Below are 10,297 nucleotides of genomic sequence, written 5' to 3'. Positions count from 1 at the left end.
GTGTGCGTGCACACAACACACAACACACACAACCACCAAGGAAGGCACAACTGTGGATGCACCCCCACCTGTTAGGAAGTTCAGATCTAGGCTGCATTTTTCAATTTATCTTCTCCAGGTGAGCGTTTCACAGGGTTTTCAAGCAAAGGACGACTAGTCTCCTCAGACACAGGAGAGCAAGCTACTGCCCCTGCCCAGGGAGGTTCAGGGTGACTTGGGTGTTCAAGAATGTCAGTCCAAGTAGATGTCACTATTTCAGATTTGGGGATCCCATTCCTTCCCAATCGATGCCTTAACTTCACAAGGGGAACTTAACAAGGCTGTAAATGCCACTAACATTCCAGTCCAGCCCACAAAGAGATGCCAAACACCGTTGGCTGCTCTGCATTGCCCAGCCATCTGGGAGGAGCACTCTGGAATCAGGAAGAACCACTTCCTCCTCTAATGTCCCTCCAGCACCCTCTACTGTTGACGCTTAACGTCAGACCAAACTGCAAAGGAGAAATGTTCCAGGATTGCAAGCAGGGTTCTGGAGGATGGGTTTGGAGCTGAGAATGAGTGGGCTGATAACTGGCATCGCACCTCGCTTTCATTCCCTCTCCCACGGTCTCCACCACCACCCCCTGATGGAAACACAAATACTGCAAATAGAAATGGGGGAAACCCAGGGAGTAAGACTCAAAAGAACATCTTTCTAATGCTATATAATCTCACGTATCTAGGGTAACCAGCCATCTCAGTTGCCCGGTACCTTCCTGCCTTTAGCACTTAAAGTCCTATCTCCTGGAAGACCTCTTAGTGTCAGACAAACGGGAATGATTTGTCAACTGACATGCATCCTAAAGGTTTCTAAACTTTCTCTGCATTTGAATCACCTTGAGCACTTGGTAAAAATGCAGGTAATTGTTAAAAATGCAGTTATTTTGGAAGCAAGCAGGCCATAGATTGATTTTTGAGAAATGTTCTACTTGGGGGCTGAAGATGTGTTAATCACTTTTAGGGAGTCCTCAATCCAAACTTCTTTGTTCCTGTTCAAAAACCATAATCATTGAAAAGAAAGAATGGCATTCTTTAGAAGACACAGCCAAGGTTCCTGAACCAGAAACAGACACTGACAAATTACTAGTTGATGGGGACCAAAAAAAAAAAAAAAAAAAAAAAAAGGTAAAAATTATAGTCTGGTCTTACCACTTTTCTCTCCTTTCAGTTCTAGGATAAATCATTTTCCTTCATTGTCACAAAGTATAACAAAGAATGATGGGTGCTGTGAAGATTAGATTGGTGGGGTACACTGAACCTCTCTAGGTAAGCAGTATATAATACAAGTCTTATTTCAAAGACTTCCACAGTGACTACTATTTGGTAGGTCTTAGAGAATAAGCCACACAAAACAGTCAGTTCGGTGCTACGTTTGCTATTTTCACAGTGTAAGACACATGGTTTAACATGGCCAGTTTAAAGATGCTTCTTAAAAACTCAGATGGGGTGAAGAGAAGACACTCTTAGTATCAATTGAATTTCTATTGTGTTTCAAGCATCCTGCTAAATTCTTTAAATGCATTACCACATTTAGCCCTCCCAACAAGAGCTATGCCAATTTCATAAAGAAATGCAGAATTCGCCCTAGATTATACATCTAGTAAATGGTGTCGTCTGGGCTGAAACTGAGGTCTGTTCACTCAAGCAAAATTTGGTTAGCAGTGGAGAGCCACGGAGAAGGTGTGGTCCCATGCCTCGTTGTGTTATTGATGGAAGTGCGCACAGGCTGCAATGGGGGCACAAAGGAAGTGCATGTTACATTCTCCACAGCTTTCAGGGTAGAATTCAAATCCTTCTACTTAGCACGTCACTACCTGGTTTCCCAACCCTGTCGCCCTTCCACCAGCCCCGCAGGTACCCTGTCACTCCGTATAGACCAAGGATGCTGGAGCTTAGACTTCTGCAGTTTGGCTTTCGGAGGCGGGGGGGGGGGGGGAGGGTGAAGGGGGGACTATGTCCAGCGGGACCTGGGCCTGGCAAACACGCCTTCTTTCCCACCCTCGCCAAGCCCCACTCCTCACCGGGCTCCACACCACCTTCAATCTGCTCCCGTCCAATCCCGGCCCGCCCACCGGCGCCTTTAGCGACCCGGCCCTCCCTGCGCAGGGATCGCGGAGCTGCCCGGACTCTGGCGGATGGCGCCGGAAGCGGCGGCGGCGGCGCGCGACGTCAAGAGGATATGCTTGACGCCGCGGCCCGTGGTTGCGAGCTGTTGGGAGTCGGTGCTGCACCCTTAAGGTTCCCCAAGCGCAGGCGGCGGAGCGGCTCCGGGACGGCGGGATTCGCCTCGGGACTGAGCAGGTTTGTATCTGCGCGCCCGGCTCCGCTGCTGCTGTGGCGACCGGGCCCCCCGCTCGGTGCCTGGGGGTGTGGGGACCGTCCCCCGAGGACCCTTCCCGGCCTACCTCTGGGACCGCATCCCGGGGCTGCTGGAAGAGAAGAGCCTAATAATAGGGAAAGTTGCGCACTCTTCTTGAGGACCAGCCTTTTTCAGCGGTGAGAGAGATATTGGTTCCCCTCTTAATAGAGGAAGAAACTGAGGCGCGGAAAGGTGAAGTCATCTGACACAGGTCATGCAGCTGGGAACTGATAGATTTAGGTTCAGAGCGAGCCAGGCTGGCGTCAGAGCCCTCGTGTTTTGTTTTTTGTTTGTTTGTTTGTTTGTCTTCTGCAGGGTTCTCAAGCTTTGTATGGGGTAAAGAATCCCAGGGTGGAAGGTGGGGTTAGTTAAACAGTTTCTGGGACGCCACAAAATCTTTGGGTCTAGGATGAGGCTCCGAAATCTGTTATTTTCAACAGCTGTCCCCTGGCACATAGTATTACTCCCCTGTGAACAGAGCAATGGTCGTGTTAAGAGCTTTTATGGTCTCAGTTGAGAGAAAATACAAACTTCCTCTACACATCTGGTAGGAGTGGAGGGTTAGTATTTGACTCTGCCATGAACTCTTTTTGGGCAGATGGCAGTCTCCGTCGTCTCCCCACCTATTAAATGAGAAGGAGCTACACGCCCTTACCCACCTGGGGAAATTTGTTAAATGTACAGATTCCTGGGCCCATCTCAGCTTGGAAGATCTGGGAAGGTCTGGAAATTGGTGGGCTAAATAAGCTATAAGATGAGCTGGTAACATTTGAGAACTTGAGATGTGAAGCCTTCTTAGATCAGTAAAGAAATGGATCATAGGTTCAGAACATGTGCTGTGAATCTCCCCGTTTTTGTCTTTTTGTACCTGTGCTCCTGTATGTGGGCTATGAGCTAAAATTTCATTGGCAAAAATGCTAAAAAAGTGGTTTTGATGTAGAATCTCTGATTGCTATTGAGCTTGAAAGGATTATAATTACTCCCTTAGGTAGTCTACGCTCTCATAATCCTAACTAAAAGCACTTTCCTATTTTTTTTTTTTTTAAACAGATACCATTGGGTGGTTTTAATCAGGAATGAAATGTTCTGAAAGCTGAGAGCAGAAGCCTTTTTGGTCAACATGGAAGACAAAAGACGGCGAGCCCGAGTGCAGGGAGCCTGGGCTGGCCCTGCTAAGAGCCAGGCCACTACTCAGCCAGGCAAGAACCTGTGGGGACCTTGTGTGAATGCACCTGCATTTCAGTTGATGTTAAGGAATTATTTAAAACGTAGCTGGTACTTTGATTTTCTTGATGGCGATCTTTTATTGAGGGTTGATATTTAGTATTCCTCATATTTAGTGCCTGCTCTCAAACCTTACAGTGTGTGTTTTGGGGTCTTCGACAGACTTTACTAATTAATTTCTAGATGTAATATAGATTATCTTCAAGTAGACTCTCTTGACTCTTGCTCAATAGAGCAGACATTTTGGAGTGTGGTTTGAGTCTGTTCTTGCCTTACTTTAGCTACCACTGCTAAGAGCCATCTCCACCAGAGGCCTGGTCAGACCTGGACAAACAAGGAGCATCATCTTTTGGATAGACAGCTCGTATTCAGAGAACCCCAGAAGGTAAATTCTTTTTCTCTCACAACACTAAGAGGTTTGCTTGTAAAAGCTGTAGTCACACAGTAGATCCTCAAATAGTGACTGAATACATTCGCTAATAAAAGGAGCATGCAAGGCATATAATAATAATAATGAAATGTGGACTATCAGCTCTTTAGTGTATCTGAAGATTTCTTTATAGTCTGCTCCCAACTCATGGCTGTATAAAGTTCCCATTTTGGGGGCAAGGAGGTTATACCATGACTAGTGCTTACATTGGTCATCGGAGTACTTTTTTTTTAATGTTTATTTATTTTGAGAGAGAGAGTGAGCAGGGAGAGGTGTAGAGAGAGGGAGAGAGGGAGAGAACCCCAAGCAGGCTCTGTGGGGCTTGATCCCACGAACTGGGAGATCATGACCTGAGCCAAAATCCAGAATCAGATGCTTAACCAACTGAACCACCGAGGGCCCCCCCCTTTTTTTTTAATGTTTATTTCTGAGAGAGAGAGAGAGAATGAATGTGTATGCATGAGCAAGGAATAAGCAGAGAGAGAGAGGGAGACAGAATCCTAAGCAGGCTCTGCATAGTCAGTGCAAAGCCCGGCAGGGGACTCAAACCTACCAACTGTGAAATCGTGACCTTGGCTGAAGTCAGACACTCAACTGAACCGAGCCACCCATGTGCCCTGGTTATCTGAGTTCTAACAGTCCTAAACCCTTGCTGTCTTTAGTACTAGTGTAGCAGGTGCCTCTGGAATTGGATTGAAATTTTCAACTACTACAATGCCTGATTTTTTAGCTTTTTTTCCCCATGGGGGAAAAGTTGTAGGAAATAGTGAAGATTCACTGTTTTTTAATAGCATGGGAACATGTTATTAAAAATCAGGCATTTTGCTTTAGTAGTGCTTGTAAAAATAACGATTAAGACTTATTTCTTCATGTATCTTCTATTTTTAAAAATATCCTGGGCCGCCTGGTGGCTCAGTCGGTTGAGCGTCCGACTTCAGCTCAGGTCATGATCTCACAGCTCATGAGTTCGAGCCCATGTTGAGCTGTGTGCTGACAGCTCAGAGCCTGGAGCCTGCTTGAGATTCTGTGTCTCCCTCTCTCTCTGCCCCTCCTCCACTTATGCCATGTCTCTCTCTCTCTCTCTCTCAAAAATAAATAAACATTAAAAAAAAAAAATCTCCTGGAAAGATTTTTCCAGAATTACTGGGTGCTTGGAAAATGGATTGATTCTACTTTTATTATTTTTTCTTGCCCCATTAGTAACTGTGAAGTAGTTCTAAGAAAAGCAGACACGGGTCTCTAGTGGCATAGTAAGAGCTTGGAATAAAAAAGGATAGTTTTAAACTTGATTTATTTTTACCAGTAATGAGAGGATATGATAATCCTGCAGATAAGTCTTTCGGAAGATTAGGGATCATTCCAGAAGTAAAATCTGCCTGTTCCTTGCAGGTAGTACGCAGAGCCCCAGAGCCACGAGTGATTGAGTAAGTAATTTGCTGCCATTCTGTATTTTTTGCCCGCAGTAAAATGGAGAGCCCAGATAACTCACCCAGTTTTTTCCAGCTGGAAGGAAGCTAATGGCCCAATTACTGTCTTAATTTTAGGCTGGGGTATTTGTATCTTAGACATCTTTAAACTTGGTCTTTTGGGAAACCTTTCACAATTTGCTAATGGTGTGGAAAATGCCATAAGATGCCTGTACGTTGATCTGACTTGTGTAGGTTTCTTGACCCTGTTTCACTAAGATATCTGCAGACAGTAAGTGAAAACATCTCCTAGGTAAAGACAGAGTGGGGGCAGCTGGATGGTTCCGTTGGTTGAGTATCCACCTCTTGATCTCAGCTCAGGTCTTGATCTTAGGTTCGTGAGTTCAAGCCCCATGTTGGGCTCCACGCTGGGTGTGGAACCTACTTAAAAAAAGAAAAAAAAGACAGGAAGGTTTTTTCCTAGTCATTAAAACCTGAATATTTGAGAAGACTTTAGTTAGGTACTGTTCGACTAGCAATGCTTATGAAACCTGTTAGAAATCTAGAGGGCTTTAAATGTTTACTTGTTCCAGAGCAGTTTAAATTCTTAAATTGATCTGTATATAAAATAACCTCTTTGATTTATAATTCCTCTTATACTGATCAGCATATAAAACATTCTTTTCCAAAATTAACGAAAGATGCTTTGACTTCTCTTTTCCTGCTTTTCAGTTTCCATCTGATGTACATAAATTGCCAGTGGAAAGCATCCTTTTATTTATTTATTTATTTATGTATTTTTTTAATGTTTACTTATTTTTGAGGAAGAGAGACAGTGTGAGTGGGGAAGGGACAGAGAGAGAGGGAGACACAGAATCCAAAGCAGGTTCCAGGCTCTGAGCTGTCAGCACGGAGCCCGACGTGGGACTCAAACTCACAGACTGCGAGATTGTGACCTGAGCCAAAGTCGGACGCTTAACCGACTGAGCCATCCAGGCACCCCATGCATCCTTTTATTTTAACAAATTAGCGTTTGCATGTTATTGCTCATGAACAGTCTGTTAGTCTGTTTGGCTATTTGCAGGTCGACTTGTATAGCTTAGAAAAATGTGAAACTAACACGAGGTCATCATACTTTGAAAGAGGGTATCAAAGTTGTGGCCTTACCACTAGTTAGCTACGTAACGAGTCCTTAGGTAAGTTAAGGCCATTTCTCAGGACTTTAGTTTCGTTGTCTATGATATTAGGATTTGGACCACATAGTCACTTAAGGCAGAGTGTGGTAGCTCTAACAGTCTTTGATTGTTTGTAAGTACCAGTGTGACATTGCCTCCATTGGTGATAAAGAGAAGAAACAAAACCATGAAACCTATTATGAGGTACATGTGGGACATGCAGGCTGAAAAAATGGGCAGTTGTGAATATTCAGGTCATAGCAAAATGACAAAACTCCCTGTTTGATCCCAGCATTTGTTAATTCTGGTTATGTAAAGTTAGCTATGTTAGATTTTTATTTGATAACCAGAAATGTCACCCACATTTGAACTGAGCCAGTTTCTTAATGTGGCCCAAAATATATCACACTGAAACATTGTGTTCACACTATGGGAAACTATAGGCCGCTCATTTAGAGACATGATAAATGTATGTGACAATAACTCTGCCTACATTTTGGCTCAGAGGGCCTTGCACAATCTGCCTGAGAGCCCAGCTCACAGATCATGAACTTCTGGCTCGCATGGCAGAGGGTGATGTGAACACTGTCCCTTTATATTATTTTCTGTAACTTACCCCTGTCTGGGAGGATCTGACACCGTTATTCTGGCATAGGAACCTATGCAGTCTGGGTGTCTGTTTTCTCACCGTGGACCTCACCACCTTGCACATCTGGAACAGTTTTGTACTTTTGCACATTTGGTTAAATTCTGAGCTTCTTACTGCCCATCTACTATGTTCTAGGCACTGGGAAACAACGGTAACCCATTGCTTGCCCGTCAATAGCCCACAGTCTTGTGAATGAAATAGACATGTAATAAGGTAAATTGCAGTAGTGTATATTTTGAAACAGTAGACTTATAGTAAGGTCTACTGGTAGCATGGAGAATGAGATGGTTAACATTATTTGGGTGGATTAATGGTCAGGAAAGCGCTACAGGAGGTGAGACTGAGCTGAGATTTTGAAGGATGAATTAGAATTTTCTGTGGGACCAAAGCTCGGGTGGGTTGGATCGCGGGTGCCAGATGACGGAGGAGGGCGAGGGGGTATTCCAGCTTGTAGAAAAGCAGGATTAGAAATACGGGAGTGTATTCAGGAGATTCCAAATAGCAATGGGAGGATCACGAGTGGGTGGGAGCTGTCAGGAAGTGGAGCCACATCATGGGACCCTTGAAAAGTTGGTGGGGAACCTTTTTTAATCAGGCAGGAACCTCATTAGACATGTATCTGAAAGCAACAGCAGCTCATAGCCCTGAGATGGACTTGCTTCCTGTTAAATGCACCTATTCCAGGGTCTCCAAAGGGATGTGCTGTTTGGTACCCCTTCGTGTGATAGATTTCTGGACCATAGCAGCCTCAATTGTGGATGACGTACAGAGGGGTAGAATCAGAATTTATTTTATCTCAGTTTTTGTCTCCATGGCCTGATTCCATCAGGATTCAATTCCCGGTGACATCAGTGGTCTGCCACCATCTCACTCTTCGTCTCGCTGGTGGAAGAAGGTGGGGTTAGGGCTCCCTCATAGTGCACCCTCGTTGTGAAATCATTCTGGTGATCAGGAGTTTGGGAACTGCAAAGCACAGCCCTTCCACTGGGTGGAGTGTATTATTTTGCCTGATCCCAATGAGTCTGTTTTCTTGATTTATGTAGCAGAGAAGGTGTGTATGATATCAGCGTGTCACCCACAGGCGTATCTAGGTAAGTGAATCCTCCCTGGAAAGTTCATAATTATTTTTCAGTTAATAGTCTCTTAAAATGTTCTACTCCCTTACTTGAGATAGGTAACTTCTGCCTCTGAAAATCTTGGGGAGTGAGACTTTGGTAATATCTCTTTTTATATAACATTTCTGACTCCAAAACATTTTCATAGCCTCTCTGTCAGGTGTAGTAACTATTCTGCAATTTTTCAGGTGAGAAAATGAGACCCAGGGAGATTAAGTACCTTTTTCCTAGTACCACATAGTAACTTAAAATTACAGGTGACCTAGCCTCTACTTCTGTTCTTTGAATGCTCCATTTTATTACTATTATATTACATTATATATATCACTTCATTTATTATCGCATTAATCATATTACTACATATATTTTCATATGTGTTACATTATGTTAATCTTTAATCTACATGAGTAAGTTAATACCTTAATCTACATTAAGGTAGATTTCAATAAAGTTAAAGCATGTGCAATTTAGGGTATAGTAGGCATTAATCATTATTAAAATGAAAATTTTGGAAGCATCCCCTTAATGCATGAGTTTGCTAAGTCACTATAAAATAATTTATTTTAAATGGCCATTTAAAATAAATATATCAGAACTTGCATATGTAAATGATTGCTTAGAAAGAGCTTCAGAATCTCTTTTAAAGCAAGTTTAACAGTCACACAAGAAAACCAGTTGCATTATTTTGGTCGCATCTCATTGTTAAACAGGTATGGCTTCAGGTGCGTTTTGGCTCTGAAAAAATCAAAGGCACCTTCAAAGAGTGAAGTTTGACAGGATGTTCCAAGGGCTTTCAGAACAAAGAAGGATACCCAAAATGATTTTGAGCTGACTTGGCATTAATGAAATAAGTGTATATTCAGTGACAGAAAGAACCCTCATTTGGAAGTGTTTATTTTGATACAGTCATAAATGATCGTTTTCCCTACAACTGGCATAGTCTCAGAAGACAACCAATTGTTAGAATAACACAGGGCCAGGCATTTTGTTAGTTTACTTTTCACAGTGAGCCTGTGAGGGGGATATCATTTTTGTGTTACAGGTAGGAAAAACCAGCGTTCGTAGAAGTTAAGTAATTTACCCAAAGTTTCACAGCAAGTGGTAGGGGAGCAGTATTTGAAGCGTGTCCATAAAAGCCCTCATGCGTTCTTTTTCCTTTATTGCTTCTTACTTGTCTTAACGTGAAAGTTTGTTTCACATCTGGAACATCATGTCCTGCTTGCCATGGGAGGTGTGGCAAGATGAGTTCATCTACCCATGAAAGGAAGCATGCAAATTAACTGACTTCACTAATGGTTAGAGACTAGCCCATCTTTTCTGTGTTCTTTAGTTAATAATGGTTCTTTCTTCATCAAGGGTGTGTTTGTATCCTGGCTTTGTTGACCTAAAAGAAGCCGACTGGGTATTGGAACAACTTTGTGAGGTTGTTCCCTGGAAACAGAGGACCGGCATCAGAGAGGGTAAGCACATGTCTGAGATGGCGCTTGTTGCCACCTGGTCTCTCTAGAGACACCGTTGCTTCTTTCACCACGGCCAGTCTTAATTAAACAGAAGAGTAGGGATTTGCCAGCCAAAAGGGACGGGGAAGAGTGTTCCAGGCAGATGAAAGAGCAGGTGGAAGGCCCAGAGGTCAGAGAACAGGGCAGGAGCCAGGAGGTGGGAGTTCAAGGAACCAGAGCATATGTGGTTTGGCTGACCTGTGCTTGACATACTTCTATCTTTTTGAGTTTGTTTGCTACCATTATTACTTCAAACAGTGACAGCTTACCTCTTTCGTCATAGAAACCTCCAGAGCTTTCTTTTTTCCAAATCTGTTCGGCATATGTTCTTGTATGATCCTTATTGCCAGCTTTTTATCCTCATTTTAGTTTCAGTAGAAGAGTCCGGTGTCTTTCCATTT

The 10,297-nt window shown here is 43.4% G+C and overlaps 1 protein-coding gene across 3 annotated transcripts in view; it reads left to right on the top strand.

Moving 5' to 3' along the window:
* The first annotated feature begins 2,221 nt into the window (after positions 1-2,221).
* Positions 2,222-10,297, top strand: part of ALKBH3 (alkB homolog 3, alpha-ketoglutarate dependent dioxygenase) — a 32,920-nt gene continuing 24,844 nt past the window's right edge. The window contains exons 1-6 of one of the 3 annotated variants that reach the window (XM_060606436.3): positions 2,222-2,340; positions 3,449-3,597; positions 3,904-4,007; positions 5,442-5,476; positions 8,326-8,373; positions 9,754-9,857. In XM_060606436.3, the coding sequence (XP_060462419.1) occupies positions 3,519-3,597; positions 3,904-4,007; positions 5,442-5,476; positions 8,326-8,373; positions 9,754-9,857 (370 nt within the window). In that variant the 5' untranslated portion in view covers positions 2,222-2,340; positions 3,449-3,518. Of the gene's footprint in view, positions 2,341-2,511; positions 2,536-3,448; positions 3,598-3,903; positions 4,008-5,441; positions 5,477-8,325; positions 8,374-9,753; positions 9,858-10,297 lie in introns of those variants that run through there. The other 2 variants (XM_060606435.3, XM_078433384.2) reach the window with 2 other exon arrangements.

This window comes from Panthera onca, chromosome D1 (genome assembly GCF_046562875.1).
Source record: "Panthera onca isolate mPanOnc1 chromosome D1, mPanOnc1 haplotype 2, whole genome shotgun sequence".
Taxonomy (NCBI): domain Eukaryota; kingdom Metazoa; phylum Chordata; class Mammalia; order Carnivora; family Felidae; genus Panthera; species Panthera onca.
This window is presented reverse-complemented; position numbering and strand designations above follow the sequence as displayed.